Here is a 20029-nt window from a genome sequence, read left to right as displayed (position 1 = left end):
TTTGAAGGGAAGGTAAGGCTACATCTTGCCAGAGGAGGAGCCAGCTAGTGTCTTGTGTGAAGGAGGGACTAATGTGTTTGTGTTTAGTATGGCTATAAAAGGTAACAATGGCTGTAAAAGGTTTGATATGGGTATGTCCTAAGCAAACAATAAGAGTGGTTGGGGATAGCCTGAGTGAGGTAAACACATTTCAGTTGCACATTTCCTGTGCACTATTTTATTGTTGTGTTGTGTTTGTTCTCACTTGAACCATGCATTTGCATATGTTACTTACTTGTCTCCCATCCCTGAAGCAAAGGTCATTGGAAGAAGGGGTAGGAAGTGGGGTACAGGTATCATGGAGGGACTTATCCCACTGTTTACACCCCTTTTTTGCAACACCTTAGCAGATAATTTGATGCTACAGCAGTTTTAAGAACTCACTAAGACATTGTGCCTAGAGGATGAAAGGTACGTGCATCATCAGCACGTCATGCCTTGTTGAAGGGACAATGCCTGTTTTGGTAACTCCACATGATTCAGAGAAGGAAGACGTGGATGTTATCACCACCACACATTGTGGCACTCTGCAATTGCAAATGCTGCAGATGTTCTCAGAGGAAGGTGATGTCCTGTCTCTGTCAGGAGTTGATCAGGCAATACAAAGCATAGTTATCATGAATTTTGCTTTTCAAACTAGTAGAATCATCCATGGATTTTCTATAACGAGCAAGGGCTCTATAGATTAAGCTAACAGAAGCCTTTTCATTCACTTATAAGAACAAATCATTTGATCATTTTGATCATTTGAAAACAACACAACCATAAGTAACTACAGAATTGAATTACAATAAACAAAACCACCGCTTCTGCAAAGTAATCTGCGGTCTTTATTCTCTAGACTTTGAAGCAGTTACAAAGACACTGCAGAAGAAAAGAGAGGTTTCACATTTTGTGCATCCCTCCGGCTACTTTTCTGCCACAAGACATCCTCACTCTTCCTCTTCTATCTTCTTGCTGTGAAACTCCCGGCTCTTTACTCGGAGCTTGTTGACCTGAGACTCTGCAATGTCAGCCCGCTCCTCGGCTTCTTCCAGCTCATGCTGGATCTTGCGGAATTTGGAGAGGTTGACATTGGACAGTTCCTCCTGTGTGGGGAGAGGGACTTGGTGGCAAGGAGCCTCGGGCAGGGGCTTCACTCCTCATACACCTGGGCCTTAATGGTCTGTGGTGATTGCCCAGAGAAAGCACAGACCTCCTGTTTCCTATCTATCACTGCTGACCCAGAACCCTCTCAAAGATCTCCTCATCCTCCCGTATTCATGATTCCACTGTAACATCCACCCTCATACCCCTCTGCTGACCCATAAGCCTTCACACAGCCCTCCTTCTATTTCTATGATTCTTCTTGGAAAATGATTCTTGCTCCCACTCAAGTGATACTTACAGCCTCTTCAGCTTGTCTCTTGTAGGATTTCACCTTCATCTGCAGCTTGTCCACCAGATCCTGGAGCCTGAGAATATTCTTCCGGTCTTCCTCAGACTACAATGGTTGGTAAGAAGGAAAGAGAGAGAGTTGGTTTTGCCAACACATAAAGTTAACAATTTCCGTTGGGGGTGATGTGCTGTGTGGAGGCTGTGGCAGGATAAAGAGCCTTCTCCCTTACCTGGTAGGTCAACTCCTTCACCCTCCTCTCGTACTTGCGCACACCCTTCACAGCTTCAGCGCTGCGCTTCTGCTCAGCATCAACCTCCCCTTCCAGCTCCCGCACCTGCAATGAAAAATCTGTCTTTGGAGCTTCTCCGGTACCTCTCCAAGGGACATGCTCACTTGTGCACAAATACCAGCCCCACGCACCCTGGCCTCCAGCTTCTGGATTTGCTTCTTGCCTCCTTTCAGGGCCAGCTGCTCAGCCTCATCCAGACGGTGCTGCAGGTCCTTCACTGTCTGGTCCAGGTTCTTCTTCATTCTTTCCAGGTGAGCACTAGTGTCCTGCTCCTTCTTCAGCTCTTCTGCCATCATGGCCGCCTAGAGAAGAAAGAATCAAAGGCGTCTTGCAGCTGAAGACTTCTTTTTTTTTTTTTTTTGGGGGGGGGCGGGGTACATCTACCATCATCAGTGAAAGGGGCCCCCAACTCACATCTGTGATGGCCTTCTTGGCCTTCTCTTCAGCATTGCGGGCTTCCTGGATGGTGTCTTCCATTTCACCCTGAATTTGGGCAATGTCTGTTTCCAGCTTCTTCTTGGTGTTGATCAGGCTGGTGTTCTGTTAATTCACAGAGCAGCTTAAATATATTATTTTTAGAAAGAAAAAAAAAAAAGAAAGAAAGAAAGAAAAGAAAAAGAAAAAGAAAAACATAACATTTTCACTTCTTTTGTTTAGAGTTCTGTTATTGGTTTGTATGAAGGGTATCCATTGCTGATAGTAGTTATCAAAGACTGATGATGCAATATTCTTATTGAAAAAATTAGAAGAGGCTTAATTTATTCCTTTTTTCAATTTATACATTTATTCAACCCTTGGACTTGCCTGGGTGTGGAGGAGCTGAACTCTCTCACTTGCATCCATTAGTTCTTGCTCAGCCACTTTCCTTGACCTCTCTGTCTGCTCCAGGGCTGCCCGCAGCTCCTCAATCTCAGCCTGCAAGAGGTTTGCTCTACGCTCCACCATGGCCACCTGCTCCTTCAGGTCTTCCTGTGTCCTGAGAGCATCATCCAAATGTATCTGTGTATCCTGTGAGTGAGGAAATAGAAAGTAGAAGGTGTATTTTTCCTATTTCCTATTCAATGAAACATGGAATCATTTAGGTTGGAGAAGACATCTAAGATCATCCACTGCAGCCTTTAACCTAGCACTGCTGAGTCCACCATGAAACCATGTCACTAAGCTCACCGTCTACATGCTTTTTGAAAACCTCCAGGGATGGTGACTCAACTGCTTCCCTGGACAGCCTTTTCCAATGCCTCACAAACATTTCAGTGAAGAAATTTCTCCTAATATCCAACTTAAACCTCCCCTGACACAACTTGAGGTCATCTCCTTTCGTCTTACCACTTATTGCTTGGGAGAAGAGCCCCACCCCCACCTTGCTATAGCCGCCTTAGGCTCCTATAGCAGTGCGATCAGGTCTCCCCTGAGCGTCCTTTTCTCCAGGCTAAACAACCCCAGTTCCTGCAGCTGCTCCTCATAAAATTTGTTCTCTTGATCCTTCACCAGCTTTGTTGCCCTTCTTTGCATGTGCTCCGGCACCTCAGTGTCCTTCTTATAGTGAGGGGCCCAAAACTGAAGACGGTATTCAAGGTGTGGCCTCATTAAAGCCAAGTTCAGAGGGTCAATCACTTCCCTAGTCCTGCTGGCCACATTATTTCTGAAACAAGCCAAGATGCGCTTGGCCTCCTCGGCCACCTGAGCATACTGCTGGCTCATATTCAGCTGGCTATCAACCAATACTGCTAGGTCCCTTTCCTCCAGGCAGCTTTCCAGCCACTCTTCCCTCAGTCTATAGTGTCGTATGGTGTTGTTGTACCCCAAGTACTGGACCCAGCACTTAGACTTGTTGAACTTCATACAGTTGGCCTTGGCCCATCAGTCCCACCTACCCAGATCCCTCTGCAGATACTTCCTGCCCTCAATCAAATCAACACTCACACCCAACTTGTTGTCTGCGAACTTATTGAGGGTGCACTCTATCCCCTTGTCCAGATCATTGATAAAGGTACTGAAGAGAATTGGTCCCAGTACTGAGCCCTGGGGGATTCCACTAGGGACCAGCCTCCATCTGGATTTAATTCCATTCACCACGACTCTTTAGGCCAGGTGACCCAGCCAGCTTTTAACCCAATGAAGCGTACACACATCCAAGCCATGAGCAGCCATTTTCTCCAGGAGGATGCTTTGGGAAATGGTGTGAAAAGCCTTGCTGAAGTCTAGGTAGACCTCCTTTCTAGCTTATCCCTTCAGAAGAGTTTGTAGCCATCCATTGCAGCACTCCAGTCGCGTGAACCATCCCACCATGTTTCTGTGATGACAAATGTTCTATTGCTTTCCTGCCTCACAATGGCTTACAAATCCTCCTGTTTCTTGTCCATACTGCATGCATTAGTGTAGATGTGCTTAAGTTGGGTTAGTCCTCCTGTCATATTTTTAGGGGAGAAGCCCTAATTCCCATATGACCATTCCCAGATACTTTTGTGATATCTAACCTGACAGTGTCCTTTTAATCTTTGCCGTGACTTGACTGTCCATCTCCTGCCTCAGTTGGGATGGCAGTGCGCTGGAACTTGCTACCACACTGTCTCATAACCACTGTCATACCACCCCCAGACTTGTCTGTCAAGCCTGTTTTTGTACCTTTACCTCTTCAAATCTAGTTTAAAGCCCTATCAATGAGCCCTGCTAAATCCTGACCAAAGATCCTTTTTCAAAGGCTTGGAGCCCAGGTATTGATTTGCTGGCTGTTCCTGTTCTTTGCCTCATTATTCCCTGCCTCTGGAGGGATAGAGGAAAATACCACCTGTGCTCCCAATCTTTAACCTCCTTAACAAGTTTTCCTAAGGCCCTGAAGTCTCTCTTGATTTCCTTCAGACTTCTTCTTGGAGCTTCATCACTGCCTACCTGCCTATGTTCACATAGTTGTAGAACTGATACTGTACCAGATATTTTTAGCGATGTCAGAAAGAGGTGAATATGTTTGGTATTGCCATACCTTGAGCACTCCCTGTGTGTTTCTCAGGTTCTTTTGTGCCTCTGCGGCCTGGCGGTTGGCATGGCTCAGCTGGATCTCCATTTCATTCAGGTCTCCCTCCATCTTCTTCTTCAGCCGCAGGGCTTCGTTCCTGCTCCTAATCTCAGCATCCAGGGTGCTTTGCATGGACTCCACAATTCTGAGGTGATTTCTCTTCAGCTGGTCAATTTCCTCATCTTTCTCTGCGATCTTCCTGTCAATCTCAGACTTGACCTGGTTGAGCTCCAGCTGGAGGCGCAGGATTTTCCCCTCTTCATGTTCTAGAGAGGCCTGAATAACAAAGAAACTGAATTTTAAAATCCTCTTAAAATGCTTCTTCCTAAAGTTATCTTCCAAATTATGTCTAATAAAATAAAAGGAAAGGGGCTCCTTCACTGTGGATGATGTACATACTGAGGCCAGACCTCCAGACCCAGTAGAAACAAAGAAGTGACATTTGTTTGAAATTCCCAAGCTTTTATCATTCACAGTGTTCCAAAGTACTCCAGTCTGGAAATCGGTGTTTATGGGCATGTACCTCAGCTTCCTCCAAGGCAGCCTGGATTTCAGATTTCTCTTGCTCAATCTGTTTCTTGACTTTCTCCAGCTCGTGGATCGCCTTTCCTCCCTCTGCAATCTGCTCTGTGAGGTCAGAAATCTCCTCTGCAAGGAAGGGTGAAACAAGGCATGGTCAGACATAGGGCATAAAGGAAGGAAAAGACCATACCAGCCACACGAACGTGACAGGTACCTTTGCAGACCTGTGGTCAAGGACCTTTGTGGAGTGGAGGACAGGCTGGCTTGTGAGAAAATCCAGCCAGCAGCAGAGGGCTAGTGACTTACGCTGCAAGTTCTTGTTCTCACGCTTCAGCGTTTCCAGGTGGTCCAGGGACTCCTCATAGGCATTCTTCATCTTAAACAGCTCCGTGCTGAGAGAGCGAGACTCCTTCTGGGAAGCTTCCAGCTCAGCCTGTGTTTCCTCGTACTTCTGCTTCCACTCTGCCAGGATCTGAGGAGCAACAGGGCGTGAGTATGGATGTGGCAACTGTGAGGGGATGCCCTGCCCAGGAAGCACAGGGCCAGAGGCCAGAATACCTTGTCAAAGTTCTTCTGCTTCTTGTCCAGAGCTGCGCAGGCAGCATTTGATCGCTCCACGTCAATCATCAGGTCTTCCACCTCATTCTGCAGCCTCTGCTTTGTCTTTTCCAGGGAAGCACATTTGGCGTTGACGGCTTCAACGTGTTCCTCTGCATCCTGCAGGCGCTGTGCCAGTTTCTTCCTAAGAAATGGTTAGCACATTTCCCAGTTAACAAAAAAAAAAAAAGAGTATATCTTACTTTTTTTTTTTTTCTCAACAGCATGCTTTACCACTTCACAGTCTATACCCCAAATCTCGTCTTCTTTTTTTTTTTTTTTTTTCTAAACCATACCTGTTCTCATTCTGCAGTTCTCTGATTCCTACACATTTTGTCCTTTTCATATTCCAACTCACATACATTACAAGATGCATTTGCCTTCCTCCTGTCATTCCACTCTAAGCACTGCATTGGCTTTCTTCCTCACAGTATTAGAGTGGTCTCCACAAATTTCTGTTGTTACTTTCTGCCAGCCTTCCCTGCTTTCTCCACATACTTGGCCTCCTCCAGCTCCTCCGTGCGCTGAATAGCATCTGTCTCATATTTAGTTCTCCATTGGGCCACTTCGCTGTTGGCTTTGGACAGTGCACGTTGCAGTTCTCCCTTGGCTTCTTGCTCCTCCTCATATTGTTCCCTGAGCAAGTCACAGTCATGGCGAGCAGACTGCAAGGCGTGGGCCAGGGCACTCTTAGCCTGAGGTGACAAGAGTATTTGGACATTGAATGGAAATGTCCTGATTGAAATGTTTTTGGACATTGATTTATTCTTCTATATGAAACGACAGCAGTTCTGGAAAAAGGCCTGGAAATTTGCAAGAGGATTAATTAACAGATAGAAGGGAACAGACTGCAAAGCTAGCATGGAAAGACTTGCCCTGTACTAGCTAAGTACGGTTTTCTCCCATGGTATTTTTGTAATCTCATAGGTGTCTGAAGTACCTCTTGGTCAGGAGGAATCCAATGGATAAAACAGAATTTGGAAAGCCTCCTCACCTTTATCTCTTCTTCTAAGTGCCTCTTGAGTTCCTCAATCTGTTGGGTGAATGCCTGCTTGCCTCTTGATAGCTGAGAAATTAGAGCATCTTTCTCCTCCACCTGGCGTGAATATTCACCTGGGAAAGTTTGCAGATACACCGGACTTTCATTGCCACTGATTATAGTGTTGTGGGCAGTTGGGGCTTTAAGATAAGATATTTAGCAGTGTTTACAGAAACTTATGATCTTATGACAAACTTCTCCTCACAGGACAGCATGTATTGGACAGGCCATATGTCCAGAAGGCTCATTTCTACATTAACTCCCTGTCATTGTTCATCTGCACACTAGAGATGTGAAAGTCTCACCTGATTCTGTCTGCAGACGAGCTCTTTGAGCATTGAGGTCATTGACCATGCGTTGATGTTCCTCTTCTTTTGTCTTAACCTCACTCAGCTGGTCTTCCAGTGTGCGGCACATCTTCTCCAGGTTTGCCTGCATATAAACATGGTACTCTATCACTGTTACTCTTAAAAAACAACAACAACCAAACCAAACCAACCAACCAAACAAAAGTCCAACACACACAAAGAAACCTACATCATCAAGATCTGAGAAGGATTCACGGGATACAATGCGAAGAGTGTACCTTTGAGCACATACCCTTATAGATCTGTATTATACCTTGGCTTTGGAGACAGACTCCATGTTACTGGCCAAGTCATCTATCTCCATCTTCAGCTCACTCTTCTCCTTCTCCAGCTTCTGCTTGACTCGTTGCAGGTTGTCGATCTGCTCCCCAAGCTCAGCTGTGCTGTCTGCGTGCTTCTTCCGCAGGGCCGCAGCTGTGGCTTCGTGCTGCAGCGTGGCCTCTTCGAGGTCGCGGCGCATCTTCTGAAATTCTGCCTCACGCTTCTTGTTCATCTCAACCTGAGCTGCCGTAGCCCCTCCAGCTTCTTCCAGGCGCTCGCTGATCTCCTCCAGCTCCCTGGAGAGGTCAGCACGGTGCTTCTCTGCTTTTGCCCGAGAGGTTCGCTCTGCCTCAATTTCCTCCTCCAGTTCCTCGATACGGGCCTGGGGAAAATGCAAGACCCTTCACACCCATGCCCTACTTGTATTGATGTCCTTCTGAAGGGCTGAAGGGAAGGACCAGAGTCTTGCCTGCAGCTCCTTGATCTTCTTCTGTAATTGCATGCCCAGGGCTTGCTCATCCTCAATTTTGCTCTGGATCTGGCTGATTTCAAAGTCTTTCCTTTGCACAAAGCATACAGAAACACAGTGTTAACATCCAAATAAAACTACCTAATAAATGCACCTGACCCACACTCAGGTGTCCCACAACCACACTTACTTCTTCAGTTTCTCATCCAGCTGCTGCTTATCATTTTCCAAATCCATTATGCTATCATGGGCCAACTTCAGGTCTCCCTCAAGTTTCCTCTTAGCCCTTTCAAGGTCCATGCGCAGTTTCTTCTCTTGCTCCAGGGACCCTTCCAGCTAAACACAACGACACCATTAATGCCAGGCAGGTTGAACTCCATACCTGTCCTGTCTCGCTGGAGGCACATGTGCTTACATCATCCACTTGCTGCTCCAGCTTGGTTTTAGCTTTGGTCAATGTATTGACTTTGTCCTCTTCGGCCTGCAGGTCGTCCAGTGTCTGCTGGTGGGCCTCTTGGAGGGCTTTCTTCTCTTTTGTCAGCTTGGCAATGGTCTCATCCAGGGATGCCATCTCCTCTGTGAGGTTTTTCACCTTTGATGAGAAGGAGCAAGTGTAATTAAAGCAAGTAGGTACAAGACTCCCATAATAGCACAGTATGACTGACGTCTTCTGCCTCATACCTTGTTTTCGGTGGCATGTTTTTCCTTTTCAACCTTGGCCAAGGTTAACTCCAGGTCATCAATGTCTTTCTTCAGCTCTGAACATTCATCCTCCAGTTTCCTCTTCTTGGCAGTCAGCTCAGCATTAATTTCTTCCTCATCCTCGGCCCGTTCTGTCACCTCCTTAATTTTGGCTTCCAGCTGGATTTTAGTTTTGATGAGCTGATCACATCTTTCCTCAGCATCAGCCAAGCTATCTGCTTCCTTGTGGGGAGATACAAAATATTTAAATTTTATAAATTTATATAATTCTTTGAAGTTTATCTTTTATCTCAGTAAATTGACATCTAAATTCTATATCTGGATTTGCACTTCCACACAAACAGCTGATCTATTTTTTCAATTTATTTTCTTAGGGGGAATAAAGAAAAAAAAAAAGCACATCTCTTAGAAATAAGGGTTGTTTTGTTTAGTTCTTTCAAAAAATGTCTAAAAGAATTGTGAGCTGTGAGGATACCTCCTTGCCTGACACTCCTCATCTCTGTTACTCCTTTCGTCAGTGGAACAAATTTACAGGCTTTTTTCCTTTGTGCTAGAAATAGTACAAAGCAGCTTCCTTTTTGTAATTTACTTATGGTGGACCAAGTATTACATTGAGAGGTAAAGCTTTTATTATGTTCAGGATTAAAATGTCACAGAAAGAAGAATATCTCTTTTCTACATTCATTAAGCTTACTGCACATACTGTAGAGGCATACTTAGTTTCTAGACACCGTGCCTGTAGTTTTCAATGCTGATTTCAGCTTGTTCTCTATTCCTTCAGTCTTTGATATTTCATTAAGATAGCTTTGCAGTGACTAAGTTTAATTGACAGACAACTTTAAAAGTAAGACAATTAAAACCAGTGTTTATTTTTCTCATTTGGACTAAGAAAAAAATCCTCAGCTTTCCCACTTTCTAACTCAAAACCCAGATCACTATGAAACTATGGGCAATGTGAATGTATTAGGTGATTTTAGTGATTTCAATGACTTAATTAGTAATTTTGGTTTTCTTTCTAAGATGGGTTTTGAATATCAAACACTGGTGGAATATATTTTTAAACGATACTTAATTTTTCTAGTTTTTGTTTGTTTGTTTGTTTGTTTTGTGTACATGAGGTTCCTAGGATATTACTAATAACACAACTACCATATGGCATGTGATGAAAATCCAGGTTGCAGATGCAAATAACTACAGTACCCAGAAGTGAAAGATTTTGCTTAGTCATCTGTTTTTGCTTACTCATCTTTCTTGTTCTGTGCTTTACTCAAGTCTAAAGAATACAGAGATATGAAGTGTCTACCCAGAGCTGCTTTAATTTTATTATACATACATATGTCCTTTAAATTTAGCATATGTGTTTTATATTTAAGGATTATAAACTAAAGCACTGCAGGATGGGCAGGGCTCAGAAAGCCTTTTCACTAGGAAGTGTACCTTTTCCAACATCTACCAATACCAGGCTGTTACTTTTCATCATCCCAGGGAATACTGAACTCTCCTGTACATAGTAAAACACCATAGAACAGCCCCAAGAGATTAGACTTCATTAGAAGATGAGCTTCATTAAGCTGAGAAGACATTTCTAGTCATATTTCCCACTTGAATGAATGAATGAATGAATGAATGAATAACCCGTAGTTATCAAGAAGCTGATATATAATATTATAAGCATCAGTTTGGTAACTGATATCATAATATTACAAGCATTATAACTGATATTATAATATTATAAGCATTATAATATTATAAACATCAGTTTGAACTCTAGATTGCATTTCATGTCCAAAATGTATTCATGGTTTATATCTTGGTGAAGGAGGTACAACCGGCAGGACTCACCTACTCAGCTGTAGATAGTTTCTTATAAAGCAAGAGAACAGAGTTCTACCTAGAACTCCCTGCACTGGGTATCAAAGGACTCACCAGGCTACTGCCAGACATTATTTTATGCAGTTTCACAGTCAGTATGATGCACACCTCACTAAGTATCTGACATATAATCTTCTATAATCTCACCATCTGTTTGGGAAAGAGGAGCCTGAATGTACATAATCTTTTGCTGGGTGGAAGTAAATGGAATAACTCACAGCTTGCACTTGGAGCTGCAGATCATTTTTCTCCTGAAGCAGAGACACCATTTTCTCCTCCAGCTCCTTCCTCTTTGCCTCAGATTTTGCAAGCTCTTCCTTGGTTTTCTCAAATTCTTCCTTCATGTTGGCCATCTCCTTCTCAGATTCTGCACTCTTCAGCAAGGGCTTGATCTTAAAGAACAGCTTCATCCAGGGCCAGTGCTTGACATTCATGAATGCACGAACGTTGTACTGGATGCAGAAGATGGACTCCCTGAAGCATAATGAAATTATACATTGATTATTTTTAGTGTGATGAATGGTGACGCTTTCCCCCAGAGGAAAATGACTCTAACTGAAGATGAGCAATGTCTACCTCCTCTCCACCATTCTCTGGTACTCCACTCTCATCAGGAAGCCCCTGCACCTGGCCTGTGTGCGAGTGATGAGCTGTGCCAGCTTCTCATCCCTCATCTCCTCCAGGAGCCCTAGCAGCCCAGCTTTGAAGAACACCTTGAGAAAGGGAACGTTGCAACACATCACTGCCAGGTAGAACTAGGCACAGGCACATAGTGATTGAGTCAGGAAGAGTTTGTACCTTGGTGTGACCAAATTTGTACTGGGTGTGATCCACATCAATTGACCCCAGAAGCTTCTCAGAAGCCTTTTTGCTATCAATGAACTGTCCCTCTGGGATAGCGCTGGCATTAAGCACCTTGTACCTGTGAAAAGCAAAAAAAGCAAGATAAAGCTGAGCTTCCCAATCAACACACAGTAGATACTGAATCCAACCATTTTATCAACAGTTATTTTGGAGAATGTAGTCCAACCTGAATAAATCTAAATGAATGAACCAACTGTGTTTTTATTATGCTGAGAAGTGCAACACTCTCACCTCTGTTTAAAGTCTGCATAGAGGACTCTGCTGGGGAATCCCTTCCTGCAAATTCGTATCCCTTCCAGCACACCATTACAGCGCAGCTGGTGTAGTACTAGTTCATGTTCCATGGCACCTAGCAATTTAAAGCATAAATACCAGTTTTCAGCATAGAAGCGAATGGCTGTGTCAGTGGAAAATCTGTTTCTGCTGGATTGCCTTACCTGGTGTTTTTGTTTCATTTGGTATGATGCAACGGACAAAATGGGGGTGAGTGCTCCGTAGATTGGTCATCAGTTTATTTAAGTTCTCCTGTGGGACCACAATATGGTATGCGTTTAAAGAAAATCTTCGGTTCTCACTACTAGGTTCCTTGAACTTGTCATTAAAAGGTCATGCACCTAACAATGGATATGCACTCAGCTGAAAATTCTCAGCTACATAATAATGGTAACACCTCAATCAAAGTTCCCCTCTAAATATTGAAAACCATCTGCCAAGATAAGATAAAATGTTGCTTTTGACACAATGAGAAACAGAGGTTGTCTACTTCATAGTTTTACCAAAAAAACTTCTTCTCTTTTCTTTTCTTGACTTAGAACTACAGTCTTTTCTGATGTAAAAAAATCCAATTTTGATTTTCAAAGATAAAAACATATTGAATTTTTACTTACCCGAAAAAGAGCTGAGACAGTCTGGAATGAAGAACCCTTTTTCTTGCCACCTTTCTTGCCACCACCACCACTAGCCTCTGATAAAGTGAAGATAACAATATTTTTTGGTTTTTGGACCATTCATGATTCTACAATTTTGCATAACCACTGTGCACCAGAGTGTTGACATTTCAGAGAACTGACCTGCTTCTCCACCAGCAGAGGCAAAGAGTAAGGCCAGTGTCTTCACTGATGATTTCTGGTACAATCCAATGACAGTTTCATTCAGGGGGTCCTTGTTCTTCTCAAGCCAGCCAGAGATGTTGTAGTCCACTGTGCCAGCATAGTGCACAAGTGAAAAGTGGGCCTCGGCCTTGCCTTTACCAGGCTTGGGCTTCTGGAAGTTGTTGGACTTGCCCAGATGCTGGTCATAGAGCTTGTTCTTGAAAGAGGTGTCAGTTGCCTTGGGGAACATGCACTCCTCTTCCAGGATGGAAAAGATGCCCATGGGCTATGAGAAACAGCAACAAAAAATAGAGTTAAATACAATTCTGATTTCATAAGGAGACTAGAGTAAGGCATAGGAATTTTAGAAATTGATTTTTTTTGTTGTTGTTGTTCTTTTGGACATACATTTTTACATGAAATGTGATTTGAAGTGTCTGAAAATAAAATTCTGATGGTTAAAAAGGAGATTTTTATTTTTGCATTAAGCCTTTCTCACATTAACTTCATGTAGACAAAGGTGCCTAACTAAATTTAACCTTTGTTCAACAGATCAGTAGGTATTTCAGATGCTTCCTGAAATCTTATTTTTGATGAGGTATCTTTCTTCTCATTCTTGTACATAACGTTACACAAAATAGTGCAGGCTCACAGCTATGTTTTTATTCAGCATTGTTAATCCAATACCATTTTTTTTATATGTACATCTCTGATTTTAATTACAAATTGCATTTCTGAAATCACAACATTAATATTGAGATCATAATCCTGATCCTGAATATTGTGCCTGAGTTTCTGAAAAGAGCTCTTTTAAAATCTTTGCACATTAGAAAATACATCTGCAGAGAATCCTTGCCAGCAGATTATGTGTGATCACATTTATTTTTCTATTTCCAGGCAGGTAAAACTACAGGTCATTTAAAAAAAATGTATATTAATGTACTTAAATGATAAGATGAATGCACCTCATTCATAACCTAATCAAGTCCTTAGAAATTACTTAGAAATCTGAACTAGAGCAAAAAAAATGAGGTAAAAGCCTACAATTCTGCCACAAACAAGAAATAATATTTTAAACACAAAGAACGTACTTTTTCAATGAGCTCAATACAAGCAGCCAAGTCCATCCCAAAGTCAATGAACTCCCATTCAATTCCTTCCTTCTTGTACTCCTCCTGCTCCAGCACGAACATGTGGTGGTTGAAGAACTGCTGAAGTTTCTCATTGGTGAAGTTGATGCACAGTTGCTCCAGGCTGTTGAACTGCTCAGTGCAAAGGTAAGATTTACTCATACTCAAGACGCAGCAATCTCTGTAATGCTTTCTCCTGTGTACTCAATCCCACACAGGAATGCCCAGTGAAAGATTTTAAAAGATCCCATTCACTTTTTTTTTTTTTTTTGGTTGTTCTTTTCTACCTGACTAATGTTTACATCTATCACTTATTTTTAAATCAAATTCCAAAATAATTTAGTAGTCTTATCCCTAACAAGGTTTTATGTATGTTTTCCCATTGCCCTAACAAAAAACATTAGATGTTACAAGTGTTTTCCAGCAGTGGCCTGCACTCAGGTTCTTTATCTAAAGTTTTATAAAAAATTGTGTGCCTGCTTTTTATGCCTGCACTAAAGGCAGTCAATAATCTCTTCCTATTGGAATCACCCTATGGGTCTTCGGAAGCAAAGAGTATACATTGCCTTCTTTTTCCAAAGCCTTGGGATAAATCTGTGTGGGAGTGTGGGACTTAGGTCTAATTTTCTGTTTACACAATATGTGATACTGTATCATTGGTATCTTTATACAACTTGTCAGATGATTTTTTTTTCAATAATATGCTCAAGCTATTGAAAAACTACAGCATTTGTGGTAATTATATAAAAAGCAGTTATTTTCCCCCTTTATACTACAGAAAGCTATTACATGAAAAATCTTTGAAGATTGTACTTTTACCTGGTGTAAAATCAATGACATATTCAGAAAAGGCAAGCATTTCCACACAACTGCAAATTTTCTTCTTTTGCAATAATTTTTTTTTCACTTTTGCAATAAAAATATATATTTTCCACTTTTTCTGCAATAAAATATGAACCCATATTTGAAATTGTAAGTGAATGGCATGTTTTCAAAAAGAAACCAAAACCCCCCAAACCATAATTCTCTGCTTTATCTTGACCCCTAATTGCCTTTTGAAGACTTTACTATGATTTCTGTGTTCCTTACATCAAAGATCTCGAAGCCAGCAATGTCCAGGACACCAATAAAGTACTGTCTGGGCTGCTTCGTATCAAGCTGCTGGTTGATGCGAACAACCATCCATAAGAACATCTTCTCATAGACAGCTTTTGCTAGAGCACCCACTGCATTGTTCACCTAGAAGAAAGAAGAATGCAGCAGAAGAAGAGCATCCAGAGTAAGACAGTAAATCAAGCCAGAGGTACCCAGTCACCAGCTGTTTGTTACCTGCTGCACAGTTTGACCCTTGGTCACATATTCATTCCCAACTTTGACTCGGGGGTAGCACAGTGCCTTGAGCAAGTCTGCTGAGTTCAAACCCATCAGGTAGGCAGCCTTGTCAGCAACTATATGCAAAGAGAGAGAGAGAGAGAATGGCAGAGAAGTAATCAGTGAACAGTGGATGTTCTCTAAGAGCTAAGTGCAGAGGTGCAAATTCTAAAACTGCAATACTGCGGTAGCCTGAAGGGAAATTTAGAAGCATGATTACTATGGAAACTGAGATTATGTTTTTATAAAAGTGAATTTGAGCAATGTGCCTGACCACCACCTGCCAACTACTTTACTGTTTCTCTTATTGACAGTTTTATATTTTATTAATACCTTCTGTGCCATCTGGCTCTGCCTGCTCCTCTCGCTGTTTCTGCTTGAACTTCAAGTTGCCATAGTGCATGACAGCCCCTGTCAGCTTGTAGATGGCAGTTTTTTCATCAGCAGTGAAACCCAGGATGTCAATGGCACTCTGGCAATAGATTCAGTGAATGTAAATGCCACATATATTAAACGTATCAAATCAATTAATAAAATTTCTATGTGTAACTTACATCAGTAGCAATCAACTCCTCTTGGTCGTTAATGCTGGGAACAGTGATCTCACCTTGACTAACAAAATGGTAGTCATATGGGTTGGTGGTAATGAGAAGCATGTCTGAAAGCAGAAAGAAGAAAGGCGCAGGCTTAGTTCTTTCAGCTAGGTAGTAGAGGGAACAGCTGCTCAACAATCTTCCCCAAAAAGATATATTGATCCTTCCTACCAATCAGCTCTGGCTTCTTGTTGGAGGTGATCTGATAAAATATGTGGTAGCTTCTTTCTGCCTTGAGCTGGAAAGTGACTCTGGACTTCTCCAGCAGATCTAACAATGAAGGCAGAAAGAGTTAGGCACATGACAGCATATGGAAGGAGGAATTTGGGAAGAGATGTGATCATGCCAGGAGATCACTTACAAGTTTCAATGTCAGCAGAAGCCAGTTTGCCTGTGGCCCCGAAGTGAATTCGAATGAATTTGCCCTTGAAAGGAAAAGAAAAAACGTATGTTGAAATTTCACTAAGGCCACAAGCATGTAACCATACAGTCTCCATACAGGTTTTCAACTTAGAAGATCTGTGAATTTGTTGTCCCTCCTCAAACAAACAAACAAAAACAAACAGAAACAGAACAAAAGAAAACATAACACACATACAAGAACAGTGAAACTAAGAGACAGCTCTATGTTGGCAACAGTAAGATAAAGATCTGAGACAAGTTATTGTTATTCAGTTGATATCCTGATTGAAGAGGAGCAAGAAAACCACTAAAGTAGACATTTGTTAGCTCATTTGTGCCTGAGTTTGAACAGATGTATATAGAGAAAGCCCAGATGCACTGGATTCAGTCCTTAATGAGATCAGATGCAGTGAAGGTCAATTTTAATGGAATACATGTAAGTGTTAAAATGAGTTTTTGGATCTTGTAGAACAATGGAAGGCAGCTTTTCTTTTCTGAACCATGGGCACAGGGACAATGCAATAGAATGCAAAACTTAAAGCTGCAACCGTGAATTGGTATTGCAATTTCTTAAGAACATTCACAGCTTATCTAGTAGAATTTACTAATGTCTTTCTGTAATTAAAAAGATCAAAAATATGTGTCATAGAGCAGTTAAGTTTGTTATAGTATGTCTGAAGATACTCTTGTCACTTTCCCTTCCCAGGCAGCTCATATCAAGGTCTGAACGGTTAAATTACTAGACCGGTCCAGTTCTATATCTAGCAAAGTCAGATTAATATTTTGTGGATTGGATACAGGCAAATTCTTTCCTGTATGTTAGTCTCTTCCTTCCTCTCTCTCTCCCTTTCTTCCTTTCTTTGCATTGTATAAATTTACACAGCTTTGTATCTATAGTCTGTATGACAGATACTAGGAGTTTATATATACATTTATAAATTCTAAATAACAAATACATTTACACATATTTAAATGATCACTCTTTGTACATATTTGTTTGCTGTGCTACACTTCTACAGTTAAACAGTTAATTAGACAGATATTTTTTAGTCAAACAAAATATGAGGAAAATATGACTTCAAGGAATAAAACTATCCTACTATGTCACTTCAGAAGTGACAGGTTCTGTTTGGACATTCTTGTTCATCAATAAATGTCAAAATCTCTTATCAAAAACTTACAAAGCGTGAGGAGTTGTCGTTCCTCACAGTCTTGGCATTACCAAAGGCCTCCAGCAAGGGGTTGGCGCTGATTATTTGATCCTCAAGTGTCCCCTACAAGATGATAATTGTACATTTACAGTATTCAATTCACTCAGCAATTATGGGCTGAGTCTTGAGTCTGTCTGTCCGAAGAGCTCACCTGCATTTTGCCAGACTGCTCCTCCTTCTTCTTCTCCCCACTAGCTGCAATTGTTGCAAAGTATTGGATGACACGCTTTGTGTTCACAGTCTTCCCTGCACCAGATTCTCCACTGTCAAACCAGACAGAGAATCAGATAGTGTGTGGTCCCTGGGCATGGGGCAGTTCTGCAAGGACCCCAGCAACGAGCATACTTACGTGATTAGGATTGACTGATTCTCACGGTCTGTGAAAGAGGCAGAAAGAAGTAGACATTGTAAATGAAGAACAAAATAAGATTAAAAATTAGCGCAATACATGTAAATTATACTCAGAAAAAGTATATATATATTTTAACTTCCTTTACTACTAATAGTTTTTTCAGTTTGCAAAATAATGCTTTCCTATGAACACTGAAAATCCTTGAACAGACTTGTGTTTTTTTCTCACTATACTGTTATGATCTTTTTTCTCCTGCATAATAGAGTGAATGGTTTCCATTTTTATTTTGTTACTTCTGCTACACAGATTGTGTTTAGAGCAGAAGCAGAATTTTCAAATAACATATGGAGTTTGTACCCTGTTCCCTTTCAACATTTCATTATAGGCATAACTATATTCCTTTCTCTATCTGCTCCATTCTGCTTATTGTTTTTCCTAATATGCTAACTACCTATGGCATTAAACCTCCTCTTTAGAAATACTGATGTAAAATGACTGTTTAAATATGCAGTGATTAATACTATGTCTGAAATAAAACATACAAAAAATAAAAACACACACAAAAAACCACCACCAACAAAAACAAAAACAACAACAACAAAAACAGACGTGTTAATATAAATCAGCATATTTATCAGGAAAATTTTCTGCTTACATTTAAAACATCTTTTAAGTAGAATAACTTTGAGAACCACTCACCAGTCAGCATGAACTGATAGGCATTGTCAGAGATGGAGAAGATGTGTGGAGGGGCCTCCTGGCGCTTTTTGCCTCGGTAGGCCAACACCACCTCCGGGTTGTACACCGGCAGCCACTTGTAGGGGTTGACAGTGACACAGAAGAGACCCGAGTAGGTCTGAGAGGAAGGGAGACAGCACGTTGGTTTCTGCTCAGCTTGGCACAGCAGGCCTTCCAGCTACCCAAAGGAAGAGAGCTGCTGGTACTTACGTAGATCATCCAGGCTGCATAACGCTCTTTGAGGTTGTACAGCACAGCAGGTTCGTGGAGGTGGGTCATCATGGCCATGTCCTCAATTTTATCATACTTGGGAGGGTTCATGGAGAAGATTTGATCTTCCTTCACGGTCAGAGTCTGCCAAAAAAATGAAAGATCAGTGTATGTCAGCTTACAGCCCAGAGTGGGAATCAAATGGTGTCTTTCAGCCTTGTTTTTCACTCACCTCTCCACCTTCAGTCTTGACAGTGACCTTCCCTGATTCTTTGCTCTGGATTGTCCCTTTTACAAAGGATTCCTTTGGATGTACCACAAAGACAGATGATTTGGCATCAAAAGGCTTGTTCTGAGCTTCAATTCTTTCCTTCTCTGACTTTCGGAGGTAGGGAGCTGCTTCCCCAAAGATGGCCATTTCAGAATCTGAAGACATGGTTGATCGTTATGGAGGGGCTTGTCAGCAGAAAACACTATGAAAGAGCAGATATATTGTCCAAATGAGTCAACAATTTTTGTTGCCCTTTGGTTTATTGGAAAACTTACAGAGCATTATAGAAGGGTTTGCCTGAGAAGAATCTCAGGCAGTTCTCTGGTCTATCTTTTTGTTCAATACACACCAAATCAAGTTACTCAGAGGCTTTTCTGGTGAAGTTTTGATTATCTCCAAGGATGGAGATTCCTTAGTCTCTCTGGATACCCGTTTAATATTTGACCACCTTGATGGTGACTTTTTTTTCCAAATACCTGATCAGAATTCCTATTGCTACAACATGTGTTTGTTGCCCCTCATCCCTTCACTCTGCACACTCAACAAGAGCTTGTTTCTTGTTTCTGTATAACCTCTGTTTGTTGAAGAAGACAAAAAGAGTCTTTATTTCCATGTCCAGAGTAGACAAACCTCAGTCCTTCAGTTTCTCTTGAAGGACCCTAGAGAATAGCATGAAGCTGTACTGGGGCAAGTTCAGGTTGGATATTAGCAAAAGGTTCTTCACCAAGAGGGTGGTCAGGCACTGGAACTGGCTCCCCACGGCAGGAAGCCCCAATCCAGTAAGTTAAAATACTGCATCACCAATTATTTCCTTGTATGCCAATTGTTTCTGGGAATAATTATACAAAAAATTTATCAGCCTCAGTTCAAAAATTTACAAATCAATGATGAATATCTAAATGCAGTACTGAGTTCCCAATTAAACATTGCATGCCTAGTAATAGAAAGCACCTGAGTTCCTAGGTAGTTGAACAGACAGGAAAGTTGTTTAGATGTCATGTTAGGACTTTTAGTTACCTAAATGATCCAATCAAATGTCATAACTTCACACAGTTCCTAGTAGCATGCAGAGCCTCCATTTTACTCAATTTATTTTCAGAGGAATAGAAGGACATCTCTTTGTTTGTTTGTTTTTTAAGTATGTGAGTTGTTTTTTACATTTTTGCAAGTTTCCTAACATAAGAGTCACATGCAGATTATAACCCTGTAGTATAGGCTGATAGGTATTTTCTTAGCAATTTCCAACC

General features: G+C 41.7%; 1 protein-coding gene across 5 annotated transcripts; it reads right to left on the bottom strand.

Annotated features, from left to right (window-relative positions):
* Positions 1 to 971: 971 nt before the first annotated feature.
* Positions 972 to 18947, bottom strand: LOC311216894 (myosin heavy chain, skeletal muscle, adult-like; the record flags this gene model as incomplete). 5 transcript variants are annotated; one of them, XM_084298504.1, is made up of 38 exons in its annotated part: positions 972 to 1127; positions 1427 to 1522; positions 1647 to 1751; positions 1838 to 2008; positions 2121 to 2246; positions 2511 to 2714; positions 4687 to 4995; positions 5243 to 5367; positions 5548 to 5713; positions 5800 to 5983; positions 6337 to 6533; positions 6833 to 6951; positions 7183 to 7309; positions 7499 to 7888; positions 7976 to 8066; positions 8166 to 8311; positions 8391 to 8567; positions 8657 to 8899; positions 10768 to 11023; positions 11126 to 11262; positions 11348 to 11471; positions 11645 to 11762; positions 11851 to 11938; positions 12301 to 12370; positions 12456 to 12790; positions 13596 to 13766; positions 14724 to 14873; positions 14964 to 15082; positions 15339 to 15477; positions 15560 to 15663; positions 15770 to 15868; positions 15960 to 16023; positions 17182 to 17274; positions 17363 to 17474; positions 17561 to 17588; positions 18263 to 18419; positions 18512 to 18655; positions 18744 to 18947. In XM_084298504.1, 38 exons carry the CDS (start codon positions 18945 to 18947, stop codon positions 972 to 974), a joined length of 5844 nt encoding a protein of 1947 aa, XP_084154630.1. The 5 variants fall into 5 exon arrangements, with proteins under 5 accessions (XP_084154630.1, XP_084154631.1, XP_084154633.1 ...); XM_084298505.1 differs by having other exon boundaries at positions 12468 to 12790; XM_084298507.1 differs by having other exon boundaries at positions 12480 to 12790.
* Between the last annotated feature and the right edge of the window lie 1082 nt (positions 18948 to 20029).

This window comes from Netta rufina (assembly GCF_964035555.1).
Source record: "Netta rufina genome assembly, chromosome: 19".
Classification (NCBI taxonomy): domain Eukaryota; kingdom Metazoa; phylum Chordata; class Aves; order Anseriformes; family Anatidae; genus Netta; species Netta rufina.
Note: the sequence above shows the minus strand (reverse complement) of the source record. Positions and strands in the feature narration are given on the sequence as shown.